Source organism: Gossypium hirsutum, chromosome D06, assembly GCF_007990345.1.
Source record: "Gossypium hirsutum isolate 1008001.06 chromosome D06, Gossypium_hirsutum_v2.1, whole genome shotgun sequence".
NCBI lineage: Eukaryota > Viridiplantae > Streptophyta > Magnoliopsida > Malvales > Malvaceae > Gossypium > Gossypium hirsutum.
Genome location: NC_053442.1, coordinates 18,157,751 through 18,181,544, shown reverse-complemented (window position 1 = coordinate 18,181,544; position 23,794 = coordinate 18,157,751). Strand labels below are relative to the sequence as shown.

The 23,794-nt window shown below is 31.8% G+C and overlaps 1 protein-coding gene and 3 long non-coding RNA genes across 6 annotated transcripts; 2 read left to right on the top strand and 2 right to left on the bottom strand.

Annotated features, from left to right (window-relative positions):
* The first annotated feature begins 7,137 nt into the window (after window positions 1–7,137).
* LOC107915498 (uncharacterized) lies at window positions 7,138–7,725 on the top strand. The gene has a single exon (XM_016844651.1). The coding sequence runs from the start codon at window positions 7,138–7,140 to the stop codon at window positions 7,723–7,725; it is 588 nt and encodes a 195-aa protein (XP_016700140.1).
* Window positions 7,726–10,090: 2,365 nt separating this feature from the next.
* LOC107915983 (uncharacterized) lies at window positions 10,091–10,873 on the top strand. The gene is made up of 2 exons (XR_001689346.2): window positions 10,091–10,272; window positions 10,570–10,873. It is a non-coding gene; the product is annotated as an uncharacterized lncRNA (long non-coding RNA).
* A 3,501-nt stretch (window positions 10,874–14,374) lies between these two features.
* Window positions 14,375–15,675, bottom strand: LOC121218487 (uncharacterized). The gene is made up of 5 exons (XR_005914754.1): window positions 15,187–15,675; window positions 15,038–15,105; window positions 14,896–14,950; window positions 14,519–14,559; window positions 14,375–14,429 (listed from the first exon to the last, which is right to left on the bottom strand). It is a non-coding gene; the product is annotated as an uncharacterized lncRNA (long non-coding RNA).
* Window positions 15,676–16,019: 344 nt separating this feature from the next.
* Window positions 16,020–23,679, bottom strand: LOC121218497 (uncharacterized). Of its 3 annotated transcripts, XR_005914771.1 has the most exons (5): window positions 22,949–23,648; window positions 22,336–22,693; window positions 19,983–20,208; window positions 19,379–19,543; window positions 16,022–18,787 (listed from the first exon to the last, which is right to left on the bottom strand). It is a non-coding gene; the product is annotated as an uncharacterized lncRNA (long non-coding RNA). The 3 variants fall into 3 exon arrangements; XR_005914770.1 differs by having other exon boundaries at window positions 16,020–19,543; window positions 22,949–23,645; XR_005914769.1 differs by lacking the exons at window positions 16,022–18,787; window positions 19,379–19,543; window positions 19,983–20,208 and having other exon boundaries at window positions 22,235–22,693; window positions 22,949–23,679.
* Between the last annotated feature and the right edge of the window lie 115 nt (window positions 23,680–23,794).

The following is a 23,794-nucleotide window of genomic DNA, read 5'->3' as shown; positions in this document are numbered from 1 at the left end:
TACATGAAACTTCATTTGTCACTGTAGAACTTTTCTAATTTTCCATCCTTTACATTATCTGATTGGCTTACTATTTTATTATTTCAGTTTCATTTTTGTCCTACTGAGTCAATTCTTAAATTTTTTTTTATAGTATAGTCAACCATAGATATAGATATATGTCTGGCATATATTTTGCCTTGCGTCAAATCATTCATATCCCATAAATAATCCTTTTTTTTTTCAACTACATACCTGGTTCCTGGAAGCCAGAGTGCGGAATTTAAACAGAGTAAACGATGGTGAAATGGAGATTAAATAAAATAAAATCATCTGTATATATCATCTTTCATGATATTTATAAACTGGTATAAAATTTTAAAACATGCCAATTATTTTAAAATTTTTATTTAATTTATATATGGCATTTGTATTGCCTAGTGTCAAATCATTGATTTTTTCAACTATATACCTAGTTCCTGGAAGCCAGACGGTGGACATTTAAAGTACAAAATCGTTTATATGGGTAAAAGTACTATAGCAGTCCCTCTACTATACTTCAAATTATATTTTGATTCTTCTATTGGAAATATAGTAAATTGATGAAGGAGCAAAATAATCCCATCCAATAAAATTATACCGTTAAATACTTATTTTAATGTTTTATATATACAACATAATCTCAAACTTTACACTTTTATTCAATACCTATAGATATGCCTTCGGTAGAAAATGTATGGATAATTTCGTTTCTGATGGAACGTAAATTTCATATCATGTGGTGGACATTAGCCTAGACAATTGCATGACATTGTTTCCCGCAGTACTCAGGTAGAAATCGGGATGCCATTGATTTTTTTTTTAATACTTTAACTATAGAAAGATTTAAGTCATTATCGTTAGAAGAAGATAATTTACCTATTGTTGGAAAATAATGGATATTTTGCAACTTTAAGGTATACTATTTTATTTATAAAATTGAAGCTTTGAATAATAAATTATGGATTTATATTCTATATAATACGCTCAAAATTGTTGACTGATAAATGATAAATTGATACTCAAATTAAACAATAGTTCTATCTCTTGATGAACAGTTATATCTTTTGAACTATTGTATCTCTTGGTGAATAGATTCATTACTTTTGGTTTAATATTACATCTTTTCATTCATTGTGTCTGTTCACTTATATCTATTAACTTTTCAAAGAAATCTTCATGAATAGGTCTAAATCTCTTCATTCATTTCCTCTCATCTATATAAAGCCAAGTTAGAGACTTCCAAAACACATCAACATCAAAAATTCCTTCTAAATTCATTCCTCCTAGTGATAGAAAAAGGCAAGATTGTGTTCGATTGATCACTGTTGTTGTGTTACTACTATGATCATTTGTTGTTGTATCTTGAGAGACAGACGTCCAACGTTACTCAAAGCACCGAGGAGATGTCGAATCTGTCTTAAGGAAACTGTTCATATAGGCCTCAACAAAATTCTTCTTCTAATTTTCAACTCTATCTTATTACAAATATTCTGTTGTGTTACTGCTATTGCATTGTATTGCATTATTATTGTTACTGACATATTAATACTATATACGATATTATATTTTCTTACATCTGTTATAGAAAAAACCCAAATTAGATTGATTATTAGTGTCTCAATTTTTGGAGTTATTCAGGGATCAAATTGAATAAATGTGAAATGGTCGAGGGATAAATTTGTTATTATTTATCTTATATATAAAACACCAGAATAAGCATTTAATGACAGAATTTTAACAAATAGACTATTTTACTCATTCGTCTAATGTACATGGACCAATTTATTTTTTTTAATAGAGAAATCAAAATGCAATCCAAAGGATAATATAACGATTGCTATTCTACTTCTACCTCTTTAATTATATTTATATTACTCAGTATAATTTTGAATATTAGAAAAAAGTGCTTGAAAAACAAAGGATGATAATAAGCAAAAAAGTAATTAAATGTGATAATAGTGTAAATTATGTTGAAAACTCAGTCGATAATTGCAATGCAAAACCAACAACGCTAAGAGGAGTGCAATTAACGGTGTTCATTGGAGGTGACAATGCGCCAAGAATACAAAACAACACAACTAAATTATTTATGCAGTTCAGTTTCTTTATATTTACAAAGCCTAGCTCAATGAGATAATTCACTATTTTTCAACGTTGTATAACAAATATTCTAAGTTCTAACACATCCCGATTTATACTTAAACATCTAAATCACTCATCTTCAAGTTTTTCCCTTGAAAATTTAATTGGTAAGCCAAGTAACACATTTGTTTACTCTAACAATGCACTCATTAAAATAAGTTCCTCAATGAGCAAATAAATGGTAGCACTCTCGATATAAAACCTATACAAGTCTCCTCAAACTATACAAGTGTTCGAGACTTTCTAACATACAAATAAATTAAAATCAATTTTTCTAAAAAAACATGCAGCTAAAATAGCATACACAATATATTAATAAAGTCCAAGATAATGTAAGAATGTTGGAGGTAAGCATTCAATGCAATCCTGATCTAATCTCCTTATTTTATGGGATCCGATTCGATCTAATATTTAAGATATGTTGCATCAAAAGATTGTTTTTCATAAATAGGCTATCATACTTCTACAACATCAACAAGAATTTCAACCCAATGATTTCGTTTCAAAATATTACCAACAACTAATATAGTAAGTTATGTTGTTGTCACAGTGCTAGGTGTTGTGGACATTGCTTGTGGCTTTGGATGAACTATTTTCTCACATAATTGCACTAACAAACTATAATAGTTTTTTTTTTTAAAATTTAAGGGTGTAAAAAGCTCTCAAATTTTAAAAAAACACAATTAAGCCCCTTTTTTTTGCACTCAATTGAACACTTGAATTTTCAAAATTCATCAAAAAGGCCCTCAAACTTCTTCAAAAAAAGCAATTAAGCCCCTTCTTTTTTTTTTCACTCAATTAGGTACTTGAACTTTCAAAATGTATCAGAAAGACCCTTAACATTTTTCAAAAAAGTAATTAAGCCTCTGCTCTTATTAAAAATTAGAAAAAAATTATAAAAAATATTAAATTTTAATAAAATATAAAAATATAAAAATTATTAAAAATTATAATTTTTTATAACAATTGTAAAAAAATTAAAAATTGTAAAATTTATAAAAATCATAAAAAAACCTAACGACCCCTAGTTTTTTTAAATTAAAGTTATCACGTGTCGCAACACAGCGAGACATGTGGCGAAAGATGATAAAAAAAATAAAAACAATAAAAGTTATAGAAAAATTATAAAATGCTTCTTTTGGTATAATAATTTTTATAAAATTTTTTTTACGAAATTTATATTTCTTTACATTTTGTATAATTTTCTTATGACTTTATAAAATTTTATAAATTTTTTATTTCTATATATTTTATAAATTTTTTGCAATTTTTATAAAATTTTACAATTTTTATATATTTTTTTATGATTTTTATAATTTTTTTTCTAATTTTTAATAAATTTTTAATATTTGAATTTTTTTATTAAAATTTAATAATATTTATAGTTTTTATTGATTTTAATTTTTTATAATTTTTAATAAAAGTAGGGGTTTAATTATTTTTTTTTAAAGTTTGAGGGTCTTTTTGATGCATTTTGAAAGTTCAAGTACCCAATTAAGTGCAAAAAAAAAGTAGGGGATTAATTGCTTTTTTTGAAAAGGTTTGAGGGCCTTTTTGATGCATTTTAAAAGTTCAAGTACCCAAACGAGTGAAAAAAAAGCAGGAGCTTAATTACTTTTTTAAAAAAATTTGAGGGCTTTTGCACCTTTAAGACTTTTTTAAAAAAAATATTCTATCCTAAAGTTAAGAAATTTTTTGAGGAGTTGAAATTAAATTAAAGATTTTAATGAAAGTCAAAAAGTAAACTTTTGTCATTATAAGTTAACATTTTAGAATTTTTAAAAGACGTAATAATAATTTTAGTCCTTAACGTTTACATCTTTTTTCAATTTAACATTTTATTTTTTTGAGCTAAATTTAATCATTAACTTTTTTAAAAAGAGTCAAATAATATATTTAAAGAAAATGTTGAGAAAAATATTAATTTTTTAGTAATATTGGCGTGGTAACTTATACTTCATAATAACATGGCATTATTTATCTTGTATCACATCAATAAATAATTTAAAAATTATAAAAATACCCAAAAATAAAATTTTAAAATTCCAAAAAATTATAAAAAAAAAGTTAAGTAAAATTAGCATGATATATGCATATATTGTTACGTGGGCTGCCATGTTTAAATTTAATGTTTTATTCAATACTTCTGTTAAAATTCTACAATTTGACTCTTTTTGAAAGATTTACAGTCAAATTCAACTCCTTTTAAAATATTGAGGGTTAAATTTAACTAAAAAAAAAGGAAATAATGACCAAATTGACAAAAAAAATATAAACATCAATTAATAAATTTATTATTTTATCTTTTTAGAAATATTAAATCACAATTTTACCACTTTTTAAATTTTAGAAAAACTGAAACGAAGATGAAAACCCCTGTTTACCTTCTTTAATGTAGCCTCTACTGGATAGATAACAAAAATAATATTATTGCCAAAAGAAAAATAAAGTGTAATATGTAAAGCTTGCTTTTGGGAGTATAATGAAAATAAATAGGGTTATTGAAATAAATAAGGTTAAAATAGACTTTTCGTTCCAAACCTTTAATGTATATAAAAGTAAAAATAGATTTATTGCATACATAAAATAAAAAATAGGTATATTAAAACTTAACAGCATTCTCTTCGGTAGCATTTTTTTTGTCTTTTCCTTCAAGTGTTAGAATTTTTTTTTCAATTGTGAGTATCTAAGTGAATGATGGAAGCGTCTGTGTTTGGTGGGACGCTTTCTCATGGCTACTACAGTAAACTTTCAATCAATGAAGATGATGTTGTTTAATCTATGGCACCCTCTTGGTGGTGTTACTATTACTGATATTTGGGGAAAAAAGATTTCTCTTCCGTTTCTATTGTGAAGCCGATAAAACAAGAATTGTGAAGGGGTCACCATGGACCTTCAACAATCACTTTTTAGTATTTGCAGTTCTATCGAATGGTATGGATCCTCTTGAGATTCCACTACTGAAAGTAGGGTTTTGGGTGCAAATTTACAATCTCCCCAGTGGTATGTATTCGGAATCAATGGCAAAACAATTTGGTGATTTTATTGGTGATTTTGTGGAGTATGATGCGAAGTCTGTGGCTGTGGGTCTGAGAAATTTCATATGAATCTGGGTAATGGTGGATATCCGGAATCCTCTGAAGCGTAAGAAAAACTTATCATTGGAAAGACAAAAGAAATATTTTCCATTTATAAGTATGAAAAACTAACGGCAATTTGCTTCTTATGTGGGAGATTTGGTCATGGAGAAAGTTTTTGCCCCATTCACATGGTGAAAGGAAGGAGTTGCCTCTAGGGTAGGATATTTCCCTTAAGGCGGTAGCAAGGAAGCCGGTGATTGGCGGCAGTGTCTGGCTACAGGAACTAAGAGGAAGTTGGGGAGGTCATTTTGGTGATTCAAATGTGGATAAGGGCAAATCAGATTTGAATGCTAATTATGCAGATTTTATGAGACATGCTAGCAAAAAATCTGGGTATAAATCTTACAGGAAAGTTAAAACTTCCATGTATAGATGAGGAATTAGTTGATGTGATGAATGGGAGCTATCTGAATAAGGAAAGACCCATGAACGTGTTAGATGGAAAAAAAAAGGGCTAGGCTTTTCGATGAGGGAAATGGGATGAGAAGTCCTGATTTGAACAATTCGACAGGGTTGGAAAACGAGAATGGTTTGACTTTCTCAACGGTTGAACCTGCAGGGCAGGTTAGCCGAATATTATGAAACTACTTTGTTGGAACGTCTGTGGGCTGGGGAATCCACGGTTCGTTCGTAAAATTCAGTACTGGCTAAAGGAAAATCGTCCCCATGTTATTTTCCTCTTTGAAACTAAATTGGATGCTAGGAAAATGGAGAAAATAAGACGTAAGTTTGGTTATGGTAATGGAATTGATGTCCCTTCTGTTGGAACTAGAAGCGGTCTTAGCTTCACTGGTTTTTACGGAGCCTGGAAGGAAGAAGGAGAGCTGAATCGTGGGACTTATTGAAGTAACTTTGTCAAAATTTTGATAGCCCTTGGGTGGTTATGGGCGAATTCAATGAGATTGTATCCAATCAAGAGAAGCAAGGAGGGAGGCATAAGAGGAATGACCCATGAGGGATTTTCGAGATGCGTTGGAGCCATGTGGTCTAACTTATATGGGCTTTAAAGGTAAGTGGTACACATGGGAAAGGGGGAACTTTTCTTTCAATAATATACATGAGCAGTTGGACAGAGGAGTCGCTAATGACAATTGGTATGACATTTTTCCCAACTATGTTATTTCACATCTGAATAGTTTCTGTTCGGATCATTACCCACTGCTGTTGAATACTTTTGCTATTGATTGAAAGGATAAAAAGGCTGCTACAGTTTCAACTTTTAAATTTGAAACGGTGTGGCTATTCGAGGAATCTTGTGAGGATATGGTTTCAAATTTGTGGCATGAATCAAACCATTTAAGTATCCCAGAACGTTTGTTGCTAATTGGAAAGGGCTTGATGAAATGGGCTTTCAACTGGAAAAAGGAGAATACTCAGTTTATTAATCGTATCAAAAGGCGTTTATAAGAGTTGTATATTACAGATGTGAATGATGACGTTCTTGAGGAAATTGTAGAAGCCAAATTGGCATTGAATCTAGAGATTGACAAGGAGGAGCTACACTGGGAGCAATGATCTAGAGCTAATTGGTTAAGGTATGGTGATCGTAACACTAAATTTTTTCATTCTTATGCTAATTATAGGTGTAAAGTGAACAGTATCGCGATATGATGATGGGATTATAAGGGAGAAAGAGGATGAAAAAGTAGAAATCACGATTCGATATTTTAAGAATATTTTTTCCGGTTCAGGGAATATCAGTGCTGATGAGATTTATGAAGGGGTTGACTCTAAAATGAATCAGAATATGAATAGTTATTTACTGAATCAGAATATGAATAGTTATTTACTGGCAGAGTTTAAAGAAGAATAAATTAAAACTACTGTGAAGGAAATGGGGTCGACCAAGGCGCTGGGATATGACGGCTTCCCAGTAATTTTTTATCAGTGTTTCTGGTACTTAATTGGTAAAGATGTTACTCATTTCTATCTCAAAGCTCTAAACAGAGAGTTACCATTGGAAGAGGTGAATTTCACCAAGATAGTTTTAATCCCAAAAACTAGTGCGGCGAACTCAATGTCGTCATGCCATCCTATTAGTTTGTGCTCTGTCTTGTACAAAGTTATTTCGAAGGTTTTGGCTAACCGACTCAGAATAGTTTTGGAGGACTGTATCGATGAAGCTCAAGGAGCTTTTGTGCCGAGGCGTCTAATTTCTGATAACGTCTTGGTGGCATACGAATTAATGCATACGCTAAAGAAGAAGAGGTTGGGGAAGAAAGGCTCATTTGCATTGAAGCTCGATATGAGCAAAGCCTACGATAGGGTCGAGTGGGGCTTTATTGAATGTATGATGCTTAGAATGGAATTTGATGCTAGATGGGTTGAACTAATAATGCACAGTATTTCCTCTGTGTCTTATTCCGTTATGGTTAATGATGGAATAAGTGAGATCCTCTATCTTAACAGAGGTTTACGTTAAGGAGATCCCATTAGAGTGTACTTATTTTTTATCTGCACGGAGGGTTTTTCGACATTATTGAAGTTAGCCAAAAGGGATGATATACTGGCGGGTGCAAAGGTTTGTCGAGGTAGCCCTTCGATGACGCACCATTTATTCGCAGACGATAGCATTGTTTTTGGTGAGGCAACGGAAAGAGGGAGTCAGGTGATTAAAAATATTCTCGAGAAATACAAAAGGGCTTCTGGTCAACAAGTAAATTTTGAGAAATCCGTCATTTTCTTTTGTACAAATGTAGAGGAAGGACTTTGTAATCGAATAATTAATCAGTTGGACATGAGACGATCTTTTAATGTGGAACGATATTTGGGGCTTCCAACACTGGTTAGAAGAAGTAAAAAAGAAGCTCTATCCTATCTCTGTGACAAGATGCATACTAAAGTTAATATTTGGGCTAATCGTTATCTATCCCAATTAGAGGTGTGCATAATTCAGGTAAAACCGAAAAAATTCGGTTAACCGACCGAATTCGGTTAATCGGACGGTTAACCAAATTTTTTGGTTGGGGGTCGGTTAATTTTTTTATAATTTTTCAGTTAACGGTTAATTCGGTTCAAAACCGGTCGGTTAACCGAATTTTTTCGGTTAACCGAAAAATTAATAAATAAAATTATCCAACCCAACCCAATTACCAACCCAACCCAATTACCCAATGTCGAAACTGTTTTTTGAAAGCAAAATTTTAGTTGTCAACTTTAAAAACAAAACTGGAGTCGCCACCGATCCTTAATTGAGGTGTGATCGGCTCACCTTAAAAACAATTTTGGTCTACGAAATTTGAGAAAATAGGTTCGGGAGTCAGTTACGCAGGAGGAAGGGTTAGCACCCTCGTAACGCTCAAAATCGGTACCAAATTGATTATTTAATGTCTTGGTGTCGAAAATTTGAAAAAAATTTAAAAGAAAACTTTAAACTCGTGAATGAATTAAAATAATAAAATATTCTTATTTTAAAGAAATAAAACACCACACCCAGTGAGTTAGGGCACAATATTTTTAAATCTTCAAAATACCGAATATTGCCTTTTGCTTTAGAAATTCTTATTTCGAGATAATAAAATGTCATGACCAGTAAGTTAGGACCCAACATTTTTTAATTCCCGAGAATAAGCTTTTCTTTGAAATTTGTGAATTTATTGCAAACAAATACTTGGCTTTCTAAATTCATCGAAAATTAATCGCAATCCAGTAAGTTAGGACACGATCTTTCTCGAGAATCATGAATGCCAAATATTTTGGAAATTTGTAAAAATATGATGATTTTAATGCTTTGGCAAAACCAAAATATATTTCCCAAAAGGTATGTTAAAAAGTTAATGTACAATATGAAACAAAAACTTTAATTTAAAACATATGTGAATAAATATTTACAAAATATATATACAAGTACAATATACAAGTAAATTTGTAAATATGTGTACACATTTATTTAACACACATATACAAGGATACATATAAAAAGATAGAATGGAATATATCAATCAAAAACTAATAGAAAATGCATGTATGTATTTGAAAATCGTGAAAAAAAATATAAAAGTATGTACATGTGTATGTATTTACAAAATAAAAAAATGTATAAGTATATATACATAGGTAAATAATGAAAATATGTATACATTTAAATACTTATATATATGTACAACATGTATAAATAACGGAGTATATATGACAATAAAAAATGTTTATAATAATTAAAAGATATAAAATATATATATACTATAGAAAATGAATACAATATGGGAAGTACATATGAATTAAAATGTGTATGTATATTTATATCTATATTTATGAAAAAAATTAAATTATGAAGAATAATATAAAAAAAACATATATAGAAGTATACGTATGTACATATTTACAAAAGTAAAAAAAATTTTGAAATTAAAAATATAAAAGTATATATATTATAAAAATGAAATGTTTGTATGTATATGAAAATAATGATTACAAGATTAATAATAATAACAAATAATAATAATAGCAAACTAATATTAAATTTAATTAGAAAAACAAATGTAAAGGATCAAGTTGAGAACAAAACAAAATTGAAAAAAATCGAAAGCAAACTAAAATAAATGACATATTTGCAAAAGGCGCATAATCTGAAGGGTCAAAAAGGGAATTAATCCCGCCCTTCCTAAACGCTGAGCAGAATTGGACTAAATCGTAACATGGGCAAAATATTCGGGCCAAATTAAAAAATGAACTTGATTAAAACGCGTCTCAAAAAGGAGGGACTAGTAGCGGAAATCTCCCATTTAAGGTTGATATGCGCGGACCCCACCTCAAAAACCAAACGGCGCATGCTTTGTCCATCTTTTAGGTTTTAAAGGAAAAAAAGAAAATTAAACAAAAGAACAATTATTTGTTCTTTTGGTTTCCTTTTCCAGAGGAGAAACCAGACCCTTTTAGGGTTTCCTCAACCCTCATACGCTGCCGCTCAGCCTCGCGCCAAGGCTCCGATTGCGACGGAGATGGTGCGGACTCGACGAATCCGACGAGAGAGGTAAGTCTTTCCTCCCTTCTTTATATTTTAAATTAAAAATAAATAAAAAATAAAAAAGAATGGAAAAATGAAAAAAATAAACACGATTCACCTTCGAAAAAAAACCTTTGTAATCTCAGTATTTTCTCTCTATTTTTATATTTTTTAACACTCCAAAATCCCCCCTTTTACAGTACTTGAAATCGGCCTTTTATAGCCAAAATAGAAAAGAGAAAAAGAAAAAGAAAAATCTAAATAAATCTGTTCTGTTGTTTGTTGGCCCGATTTTTGCTCTTCTGTTTGTGTGTGTTGCTGCAGGTACAAGGCGAGGCGCGCGTGGAGCGAGATTCGCGACGGCGTGCAAGGGTGAGCTGCGGCGGTGCTAAAGCAAATAGGCTCCTAGGGTTTCTGTTATTTTGTTTTTGTGTGGGCTAGGTTTAGTGGGTTACTAGTTTTGGGCCTTATTGGGTTGTATTGTAATTGGGTTTAAAAAATGTAGATGGTTTATTTATTTTGGGTTTTAGATTGGGCTTGGGGCAAAATTAGTTACTACACCCAACCCAATAAAACTAAAACTAAAGTCTACCCAATTACCCAACTCAATAAAACTAAAATTAAAGTCTACCCAATTACCAACCCAATAAAAATAAAACTAAAGTCTAACAGCACGTTTGGTTCGCTGTATTGGAATAGAGGTGTAATGGAATAGATGCTTAATGGAATAGATGCGTAATGGAATAGAGGCGTAATAGGTAATTCTTTTGTTTGGTTGAATGGAATGGAATAGAGGCGTAATGATATTCTTGTGTTTGATTGAATGTAATAGAGGTGCAATAGCATAAGGAAAAAAGCTAAAATGACTAGAATACCCTTAGCAGAATTTTTTTAGGTAGATGATTATTGTTATTGTTTTAAATTTTAATAAGATTATTAATATAAATAATAAATAATTTAATCATATTTTAACATAATTATTATTAAATATAATTTAATAAAAATATATAATTTAATAAAATATATGAATTTACTAAAATCATAATATATTATACTATATAATATAATTTGAAATAATTATTATTAAATATATTTTAATTAAAATATATAATTTAATAAAATTCTTAATAATAAATATTCTTATATGAATTTACTAAAATCATAATATATGATACTATAAAATATAATTTAAAATAATTATTATTAAATATTTTTTATAATCTACTTTATTATTTTTAAACTGCAATACATATTTAACGTGCTAAAATATTATTAGTGAAACAAATAATTTAATTATTCTACAATAAAAAAAATTAGCAGTAATAAAATAACTTGAGAATTATATTTTGTATAAACATAATTTTCATATATTAACAAAAGGTTAGATGGAAATGAAATTTTACATCATAATCCATATGTTATACAGTTTTACAACATCAAAAAGTTTGAACATTGTAGTGACATACCATCCCAAATATTACAAACAGAAAAAGTTACGAAAATATCATCAACAGAACCATTATTTTTAATGGTCAGCAAGAAATCTTCTAACCCATTCCAACCGCACATCAGAAGGTAAACTAAAAAAAACTAGCATTTGGGTTGGATGATCTGGAGTCAGTAATGGGATTACATCAAGTGTCTTCATGTCACTACAGCAAAACAGGTTTTTAGCGGTGTTTTTTTGGGCCTTTAGCGGCGCTTTTTGCCGCCACTAAGCGCCGCAAAAAAGGCCGCTAACGAAAACGTCGCTAACGTTTGCAGCGTTTACAACTAAAAACGCCGCTAAAGAACATGATCTTTAGCGGCGTTTTTCCTTAAGCGTCGCTAAAAAACATGTTCTTTAGCGGCGTTTTTCCTTAAGCGCCACTAAAGAACATGTTCTTTAGCGGCATTTTTTTAAGCGCCTCTAAAGAACATGTTCTTTAGCGGCGCTTTTTTACAAAAACGCCACTATTTTTTGGATTTTTTTATATTAAATTTTTCATTTCTTCTGCCCTCCTGTAGCAAAAAATAAAAAACAACCAAATCTAAACCAGCCAAAAGTAATAAATTTATATAATATTTCAAATTAAACGACTAAAATAATATTAATATCAATAAATAAAAGTGAATTCATACTATTTTTGCAAAAATGTTAAAAGTTAAAATGATAAAAATATTAATGCAATACACTATGACGGCAGAAGATGCGACTGAAACATCTTCATCATACTCTCAAGCTGCTGCTGGAGTTCGTTGTACTTTCTGCTCTGCTCTGCTTCTCTCGCTGCAGCCTCTGCTTTAAGTTTTAGCTGCAGTTCTTCATATTTCTTTTGAACCTTTGCTTCTCTCGCTGCAGCCTCTGTTTCCCTCGCTGCCGCATCTGCTTTAAGTTGTAGCTGGAGTTCTTCAGATTTCCTTTGAACCTCAACTGTGGTCGCTTGCATCTGAGTCATCTGGTCTTTTAACCTCTGAACTTCAGCTTGAGCCTGAGTCCCCGAAGCCATGTATTGCTGCGAGCTGGATCCAAAATATTGGGTTAGGCTAACAAAAGATCCTTGAAATCGAACCCGACCATACCTTTCAGGACCCAAAACTTCAGTAATAATTCGGTTATCAATGTCTTCAGGATGAACAGAACTATCACTAGAAACAATCGCTTCGTACTCCGCCTTTTTATCCTTTAGTTTTTCCTAAAAAATAAATCTAAACCAGCCAAAAGTAATAAATTTATATAATATTTCAAATTAAACGAATAAAATAATATTAATATCAATAAATAAAAGTGAATTCATACTATTTTTGCAAAAATGTTAAAAGTTAAAATGATAAAAATATTAATGCAATACACTATGACGGTAGAAGATGCGACTGAAACATCTTCATCATACTCTCAAGCTGCTGCTGGAGTTCGTTGTACTTTCTTCTCTGCTCTGCTTCTCTCGCTGCAGCCTCTGCTTTAAGTTTTAGCTGCAGTTCTTCATATTTCTTTTGAACCTTTGCTTCTCTCGCTGCAGCCTCTGCTTCCATCGCTGCCGCATCTGCTTTAAGTTGTAGCTGGAGTTCTTCATATTTCCTTTGAACCTCAACTGTGGTCGCTTGCATCTGAGTCATCTGGTCTTTTAACCTCTGAACTTCAGCTTGAGCCTGAGTCCCCGAAGCCATGTATTGCTGCGAGCTGGATCCAAAATATTGGGTTAGGCTAACAAAAGATCCTTGAAATCGAACCCGACCATACCTTTCAGGACCCAAAACTTCAGTAATAATCCGGTTATCAATGTCTTCAGGATGAACAGAACTATCACTAGAAACAATCGCTTCGTACTCCGCCTTTTTATCCTTTAGTTTTTCCTAAAAAATAAATCACATAGTTAGGAACGCAATATATATTAAAAAAAACATATGCAACATAACAATAGTCGAATTACAAGCAATGAATTAAACCATTAGAAAATAAACACTATAAATAACTAAAACAAGTCAAATCGTATTAAGTAAACGTACTATTATTTCACCAGCTTCAGGAGTCATGGGAGATCCATCTTTCTTCCTATGTGTAATTTCAAAAAGTTAAAGGCGTCCAACTTTTTGACCGGACGACAGTTCCTACAATATAGTAGTAAAAATATTATTTAATGGAAAGTTAAATATATTTTACAATATTAAAAAATTAAAAATACCTCCGCCTCAGCTACACATGCAAAACTTCTCGACCCGGCTGTGTGAGTGAATTTTTGTTTCTGCCTGCTGCTTTAGAAACCACAAAATAAAAGTAGAACCCAACATTATATTTCAACAACAATATTAAATTAAAAAATAGTGATAACTTGTAATTGAGAAAAACATATGAAAATAGACAAACTCTAGTTAAGTAGTAAAATCATACAAAAAATCAAAGACAATAAGAAACAAACAAAGAGTATATATTTTGAACTTAGAAATCATACTAAAAAACAACATGGCTTAATAAAATTCAACTTAAAAATCCATTTCATTACTTGGAAATGTAATCGGCTGCACCACATTTAACAAAACAGTTTTATAACCTAATAAATTAAACCCTAAACTAGACATCAAAGTTCCATACTTTAAAAACAGTACCAAATGAGTTCAACAAATAAACAGTAACAAAGCATGTGTTCTGTACCTTCAAAACGATGAAGAAAACTGAAATACGAGCAATGAAATGGATTGACCAAAAACTGGAGAAAAAAAACATAAGTTAAAATCAGTTCCTAACAAATTAAACCATTCACAAAAACATTAATGAACAATAGAAGCAGTAATTTACCTTCACGAGGATGAACAAAACAGTCGAACACACCAAAAACCCTAAACACAAAGAATAAAATTTTTTAATCCCAATATCACCAACCAATAAGAAAGCAAAATCAAAATTAAAAATACGAAAAAACCCAATGTATAAATACAAAGAATCGAACATTCGAACCGAACTTAAAAATCATACTAAAAAACAACATGGCTTAATAAAATTCAACTTAAAAATCCATTTCATTACCTGGAAATGTAATCGGCTGCACCACATTTAATAGAACGGTTTTATAACCTAATAAATTAAACCCTAAACTAGACATCAAAGTTCCATACTTTAAAAACAGTACCAAATGAGTTCAACAAATAAACAGTAACAAAGCATGTGTTCTGTACCTTCAGAACGATGAAGAAAACTGAAATACGAGCAATGAAATGGATTGACCAAAAACTGGAGAAAAAAACATAAGTTAAAATCAGTTCCTAACAAATTAAACCATTCACAAAACAGTAATGAACAATAGAAGCAGTAATTTACCTTCACGAGGATGAACAAAACGGTCGAACACACCGAAAACCATAAACACAGAGAACACACAGAAAACCCTAAACCAATAAGAAAGCAAAATCAAAATTAAAAATACGACAAAACCCAATCTATAAATACGAAGAATCGGACATTCGAACCTTAAGATGTTCGTCGACGTTCTCCCTCTTCTTTGCCGCAAATAATGTTCAATGTTTTCAACAAATATAATGTCGTATGAAGCCTTTTTAATGGTTTATTTTGCAATAAAGCGAAACGCCCAAACAGAAAGATGAAAGAGATGAAGAAAATGGAGGAGGGGAAATCGGAGATGTTGCGCTGAACTTAGGGTTAGGGATTTGGCTGAAAGATGGGATTTGAGGCTGGGTGTAGGGATATACCCCAAAACCGATATCCCATCAAAACGACGCCGTTTAATTTTAATATATTTGTGGCGCTTAAACTAAAACGCCACTAATCTTACAGCTTTTTGCGGCGCTTTGAGAAAAAACACCACCGAACCTTAAACTCGTCAATGAAACGGCGCAGTTTTCTTCAATTTTTAAATTACAATTTCCGGCTTTTTGGTTCCAAACGCCACTAAATATTCACATTATTTATAAGTATTTTGATTTTTAATAGATTTTTAAAATCATAAATGTTATGACATTCTTTTAAATTTAATATATTATTTTGAATTATACATATTTAATAAATTTATAAATATTCAGTTTTTATAATATTTAATATGTCTTTATTTAAAAGTATTTTTATTTTTAATAGATTTTTAAATTGTATAAATGTTATGACATTATTTTAAATTGATGCATTATTATGAAATTATTAATTTTATTTCAATTAAAATAGTTTAAAAATATGACATAGATTTAACATATTATTTTTTATTGTACAAATGTTAATAATTTTTTTTAAATTTTATGTAAGCATGTATTATTTAAGTACTAACAACATTCAAATTTATTAATTATTGACACTATCAACATTGTGTAACAAACCCTAAAACCCCAAACCGTATACGATTTTTTATAAATATTAATCCCTAAACCCTAATATATTATTTCTTTTTTTGCGGCGTTTTTGCTGCAAACGCCGTTACTACCACTAGAAACAAACAAAAGCGGCGTTGTTTTATCAAACTTTCACCAAAGAAGAACAGCAGACGACGTCGTATTGTAGAAACCTTTGCGGCGTTTTATGAGAAAACGTCATTAAAGAAATATACTGAAAAGGAAAACGAAGCCGTTTTGATATATTCTTTGGGGCATTTTACGTCTAAGCGCCGCGAAAGTCTATCTATTGCGGCGTTTTAGTTTAAAACGCCACTAATTATTCAGTTTTTATAATATTTTATATGTATTTATTTATAAGTATTTTTATTTTTAATAGATTTTTAAATACTATAAACATTCAAATTTATTAATTATTCACACTATTCCAATAATGTCTTACAATTTCAACTTTATGCTCTCTTTTTAGCAAATATGGATAACGCTCGTATAAAATAGTAAAGTGTTTCAACATATATAACGACATATATATATATGTGATATCGTGCCATGCATATATATATGTTTTTATACCCCTGTCAGTTCTAAACCTAATAATGACATAATAAGAAGTAAAAAACATAAGTACCTTAATTTTTTTGACTTTTGTATCAACATAGTAATTAAACACTGAAACCCTAAATCCTAAACCCTAAACCCTAAATGCTATAAACTCTAAATCTAAAACACAAAAAAACCATACATCGTAACCCTTAAATCATTAATGCAAACAGTAAACCATAAACATCAAGCCCTAAATCAGTAAATTTCATTATCTCATCATAAGCCATAAACCCTAACATGATATTAACACTGAAATGTAAACTATAAACCTTAAACCCCAATCCCCGAGCCCTAAACCTAAACTCTAAACCCATGTTGTCAAAATTGTAACCCTAAAATAATAAACATTGTGTAACAAACCTTAAAACCCCAAACCGTATATGATTATTTATAAATATTAAACTCTAAACCCTAATATATTATTTCTTTTTTTGCGGCGTTTTTACCGAAAACGCCGCTACTACCACTAGAAACAACCAAAAGCGGCGTCGTTTTATCAAACTTTCCACTAAAGAAGAACAGCAGACGATGTCGTATTGTAGAAAAGTTTGCGGCGTTTTATCAGAAAACGCCACTAAAGAAATATACTAAAAGGAAAATGAAGTCGTTTTGATATATTCTTTGCGGCGTTTTACGTCTAAGCGCCGCTATATCCTGTCTATTGCGGCGTTTGAGTTTAAAACGCCACTAATTATTCAGTTTTTATAATATTTTATATGTATTTATTTATAAGTATTTTTATTTTTAATAGATTTTTAAATACTATCAACATTCAAATTTATTAAGTATTCACACTATTCCAATAATGTCTTACAATTATAAATTTATGCTCTATTTTTAGCAAACAAATGAATGCTCGTATATAATATTAAACTGTTTCATCATATATAACATATATATATTAAACTCGTATAAACCATAAATCCGAAATGCTAAAACCTTCATCGTAACCCTTCAATCATTAACGCTAAATCGTAAAACATAAACATCAATCCTTAACACAGTAAATTTCATTATCTTATAAGCCGTAAACTCTAACCCGATAATAACGTTGAAATATAAACTCTAAACCTTAAACCTCAATCTCCAAGCCCTAAACCTCAACTCTAAGCCTAGAACACAAAACTGTAATCTTAAAATAATAAATATTGTGCCACAAACCCTAAAACCCCTAACAGTATACGATAAAACTTAAATATTAATCCCTAAAACCTAAAAATTTATTTCATTTTTTGCGGCGTTTTGACCAAAAACGCCGCTACTACCAATAGAGACAATCAAAAGCGGCGTCGTTTTAATGAACATTCCACCAAAGAAGAAAAGCAGACGATGCCGTATTGCCGAAATCTTTGCGGCGTTTACTTAAAAGCGCCACTAAATCAATATCCTGAAATAAAACGAAGCCGTTTTACTTAGTCTAGTTCTGGCGTTTCTTAATATGCGCCGCTACATCCGAACCGTTTCCGGCATTTTTTAACATTTCACCACTAAAGCATAAAAAGGAAACAACAAAACGGTACTGTTTTGCTCAAAATTTTTCCTCAAATTAGATATCTTTACCGGCGTTTCTCCAATAACACCACTATATCCCAATATTTGCGGCGTCTTTTACAATGAGCCACTAAAGAAATAAAATGAAGCAATAAAACGGTAGTGTTTTGTCCAAATTTTTTCCTCAAATTAGTTATCTTTACCGGCGTTTCCCTGAAAACGCCGCTAATTCAATCTTTTCCGGTGTTTTTTACAATGCGCCACTAAAGAAATAAAATGAAACAACAAAACGGTACTGTTTTGCTCAGATTTTTTCCTCAAATTCGTTATCTTTACCGGCGTTTCTAAAAAAACGCCGCTATATTCCAATTGTTTGCCGCGTTTTTGTGGAAGCGCCACTAAAGTCATAAAGTAACCAAAAAACGGAGCCGTTTTGCAAACAAGTTTTGTGGCGTTGAGGTAAAAACGCCGCTATTGCAGGTCAATTACGGTGTTCCTATTTCTTGCGCCACTAATAATCATTTATTGCGACGTTTGTCTCTGGATGCCGCTAAAACTCTATTTTTTACGGCGTTTTTTGTTTAAACGCCGCTAAGACCGCCGCTAAAGACCTATTTTGGTGTAGTGTGTTCTCTTAAATCTGAATGCAGAAAAAAATTGCAGTTTAGTTTTAAGTATTAAGAGTAGTAGCAGTGTAAATATTCAAATCCTAATGCAACCCTTAAAAAGCTAAGTTTAAAAAACTTATACACTTGAAACCTTTATTGCTTGCAAACAACTATAATCCCAAATTAATTTATAATTCTTTCATTAAATTACCCATATTTCATTGTCATCATCCAGTATGCCTATATCAAACATATATTGACACTTCAACGCATGCATAATTAGAAATCAGCCAAATTTTATACTACCGCACTACCAAAACAGCCAATCATGTCACCTTTTGCCAAGTATGCAAACAACTATAATCCCAGATTAATTTATAACCCTTTAATTAAATTACCCATATTTCATTGTCATCAGCTGGTTTGTCCCTATATCAAACATATATTGACACTTCAAGCACATGCATATGCAGCAAATAGCCCAGTTTTATAATATTGCACTACTAAAAAATGTGTAAATTTGCTTTCATGAAGCATATCATAGCCAAGCAAATTCATTGCATCCATACAGTGGTCCAAACAAAATATGAAACAAAAAGATTAGAGATACATAAAATAATAACCTGAGATTCCTTTGTAGCAGCAGTAATAACCGAAGATACGTTAGGATTTGCAGCACACCATACAATTGCAAGTTGAGCTAATGGTATACCAAGTTCAACAACAATTGGCTTCAGTCCATTAAATTTCCTCAACATATCATCAATTAGTGATCGATTAGCAAGATTCTACACAAGAAAACAACATAGCTTAGTTGCTTACTCATGGCATATAGGGAAGGATTTTCAGATTAGTCTCATAGAAATAATTAACATATGCTACAACAGAGACCAGAGATTTATCAGATTAGTCCACTATACAGTTGAGTTTTTGATCTTTTTGTTTTGTTTTCGGATACAGACACCAGAGATTTATCAACTGTAAACGTGCAAGAAATTATATTTATTACAAGCACATATGCATAAACAAGATGTTAGATTCGTAAGAAGCACAAAACATAGTGAACCATAGCCTAAAATCAATCACATTGAAAAGAATATATCCTTACGAGGAAAAAGGAACCTAGAAGACTACAAGCGGTTATGTTCAACACTTAAAATTGAGACAAAAAGATTAATAAAGCATACAAAATCAAAAGTAACAAATCAAATGTGAAGTGATTCTTACTTTGAAAATTTCCAAAGCAAACCGACTGTTAGGTGGTATATTTCCTTTGTTGTATTTTCCAGTAAGCACTCCAGAAGCAAGCGGACTCCAGCCTCTCAGCTACTCCCCATGCTTCCGTAATCTGTTGTGCAGACCACTCACTTGTCCCCCAATAAAATGCCCACCCTTATCAATCACATAATTCATTGCCCTCATAGTCTCCTCAATTGGAGTCTGTGTGTCTGGCCTGTAACCAAATATCAAAGTAATGCATTCATGTCAAGTTTCCAGAAAAAGAAAACTCCTAGAACTTAAGACTCCCAAAAATTGATCAGAGAAATTATCCAGACGAAAACAAGACTGCAATCCACAAAGAATCGTAAAAGAGCCTTACATTGTTACATATGATAGATTATACACTACTCCACATGTAAAACATTCAACTAAATGGTTACATGGTACTTTTGCCTCAACTAAACCTATATCCAAAACCACACATTAGAATTCCTCGACAAACAAGCCATAATAAGAACCAGAAATATTGAAAATCGAACATCTTGAAGATTATAGATGCTACTTTTTAAGTAACTTCAGATCAAAACTAAAATCCAAAAATCAAGTGACTTTAGATCAAAATTAAAATCCAAGAAAAGAGAAACAACATAAAACAAATATTCAAACAAAAGCAAGAAAAGTTGTATAAAATGAATTGATCTAATGAAACAGAAACTCCAAAAAATGAGAATGCAATAGATCAGAAGTTCTTCGCAGTTGTCAAGATTATTAATCAGCTATTCATTTTTAATGCATGGACAGTATCCTCAGAGACCATTTCACAATTAAAACTCCTGCTTGGCCGCGACAAAACAGAAAGTTCAGCCACAGAACTTCTTGCTTAGAAATTAAAATCCACCATGTAATTACGACATTATAAACTCAATCATACTTTATCATTATATGAAGCACTTGCCGCTTCTGTTGATGTTGGCGAAAGATGCCAAGATGAAAGTCTGCGAAAGATCTGAGCGGGTGGAGGTTTGGTTCGGTGGCAACTTCTATTGATGTTGGGAGGGACAGGGAGAGGGAGAGGGAGAGGGTGGGGTAGAGATCGATTTCTGCTGGGAAGGGTAAAACAGAGACCGATTAGCTAATCCTTGCTTTTGGAAGGGATTAGAAATAGGCGTTGAAGCAGAGAAAATGAGGATTAGGGATTAGAAATCGGCGTTGAAGCAGAGAAAATGAGGATTGCGTCCGTAACGTAATAGGCCCATATTAGGGCAATACACTCAACCAAACATGGATTAAGTGGGGCCCATGAAATAGGGGTGTAATGGTTAATCCATTACACCCAACCAAACATGGTGTAACTCTTAGTATCTACCCAATTACACATGTTTTTTTTAGGTTTAATGCAAATGAAGATTTTTTGGAGAGAATAAATGGATATAAATGGAGAATATTAAAGACTTACATTTCAATTATGTGTTAATTTCAAGAATTACGTAATGTTTTTAATTATGTAGTGATTCAAAGACTTATGTAATATTTTTAATTATGTAGTGATTCAATTCGGGTAATTCGAGTAATTCGGTTAATTTTTAACCAAAAATAAAAATCATACAATTTTCGGTTAATTCGGTTAACCGACCTAATTAACTGAAAAAATTTCGGTTTGGTTAATTTTTTTTTGAAAAAATTCGGTTCGGTTAACGGTTAAAAATTTTGAAAGGTCAGTTAATTCGGTTATAACTATTTCGGGTCGGTTAACCAAATGCACACCCCTAATCTTAACGAGGGAAAGAGTTCTATATTAAGTAAATATTATAAGCTTTTCCTACCTATTCTATGTCCTGCTTTTTACTTGCCAAAACTCTTTGTCATGAGTTAGAAAGAATTATGAATAGGTTTTGGTGGCAGAAAAGTGCTACTCGTAAGAGTATGCATTGGTGTAGTTGGCTTGAATTAAGCAAACCTAAGGATCAAGGGGGAATGAGTTTTCGTGACCTCTGTAAATTAAATATTACCCTTTTGGCAAAGCAGGGTTGGAGATTTATAGTTAAGCCAGATTCATTAGCTGTCAGTATTTTTAAAGCTAAATATTTCCCGCATACAAGCTTTTGGAATGCTCATTTGGGAACAAACCCATCGTATGTATGGCGTAGTATTTTTGCAGCTAGAAAGGTTTTGGAAGATGGTATGGGTTGGAGAGTGGGTTCGAGTACAAATATCTCGATATGGAGAGATAGTTGGCTTCCTACATGGGCGAGGAAAAATTTCGTAACACGGTGGTTAATAATTCAGTTTCTATGGTAGCAGACTTAACAGATCACAACTCAAAAAGCTGGAAAGAGGAAGTCATTACTAGTGTGTTTACTTTGGAGGAAGCTAAGGCCATCAAGTGCACCCCTTTATCCCACTCGGTTGAAGAAGACATGATTGTATAGAGGGGTGACAGCTCCGGCGAGTATTCTATCCGTAGTGGCTACAGGACCCTCATCGACCATCGACCATCAAAATACAGAGGAAAGCTCCTAAGATTATAGTGCAGTTTACAAAAAAATTATGGCTCCTAGACATCCCTTCTAAAATTAAAATCACTATTTGAAGACTAATACATAATATGATCCCTACTGCATATATCCTATACAATAGGTGAATTGCGCTTTATCCTTTATGTCCAAGGTGTGGCTTGTTTCCAGAATCAGCCATGCATGCCATTCTGAAGTGTGGACCTGCAAATGAAGTATGGAGTCAATTGGGTTCATACTGGGTAACAGATCCTTATTGTGATAGTTTGAGGGATTGGATAGCTTATAGTTTTCAGTCAAATGATGCTACTGGTTGTAGTAAAATTTTGATTATGATGTGGTTGTTGTGGCATGCTCGCAATCAATTTGTGATGAAGGGTAAACAACAATAAATTCAGGAGATAAGAACAAAAATTGAAAGCTTTATAATGGAGAGTTCAGTGATTAAAGAGAGATTACCTGAAAAGTAGAGATCAATGTTGTCAAGTGGTTGCCCCCTGAAAGAGCAGTTGTAAAGATTAATTTTGATGCAGCGTTTAAACAAAATCTACATCAGTCTTGCTCAGGTTTCGTCATCAGAAATAATTTAGGGTTGGTTATGGGAAATGGGTCGATTCTGAATAGTAACGTTGCAGATGCTTTCTCGGTTGAGGCTTTGGCATGTCTTCAATCCTTAACCTTTGTTAAGGAAATGGGGTTCTCACAGGTGGTGGTTGAGGGGGACTCTAGAATGACTATAATGAAGGCTCGTAGAGGGGTCACGGATAGATCTGTGATTGGAATTTTTATTGAAGATATTAGAACGATGGCCTTTAACTTTATTGCTATTTTCTTTCAACATGTTGATCGAGATTCAAATATTGTTGCTCATACAATTGCTAAAAATGGTTTTAAGCTGGGCAACTCTCAATTCTGGGTTGAAGTACCTCATAAAGCTGCTGAGATGGTTGACAAAGATCGATGGTCATTGCAGCTTCCTGAAGGGACTTGATCGACGATTGCTTGCGACCTCTAGACTAGAAGACGATCAGAGTTTCGGGTTTGGATGATTTCTATTTGGAGGAGAAGTTTCCTCTGCACCGAGGCAGTTTTTCTTCTTTTCTTCGGCTTTTGTTTTCTTATCCTTGCTGTTTATTGTTTGTTACGTTACAGCTGTTTGTTTGTTCCCCAAATGACCGAAAAGACAAACACGTATCTATGGGGGTTGTTGGTTTTGCTTTTTCCTTGAATGCAATTTCTGCCTCGGTATTTTACTTCAAAAAAATAAAATAAAAAATAAGTATATCAAATTTAAATAATTGTTTC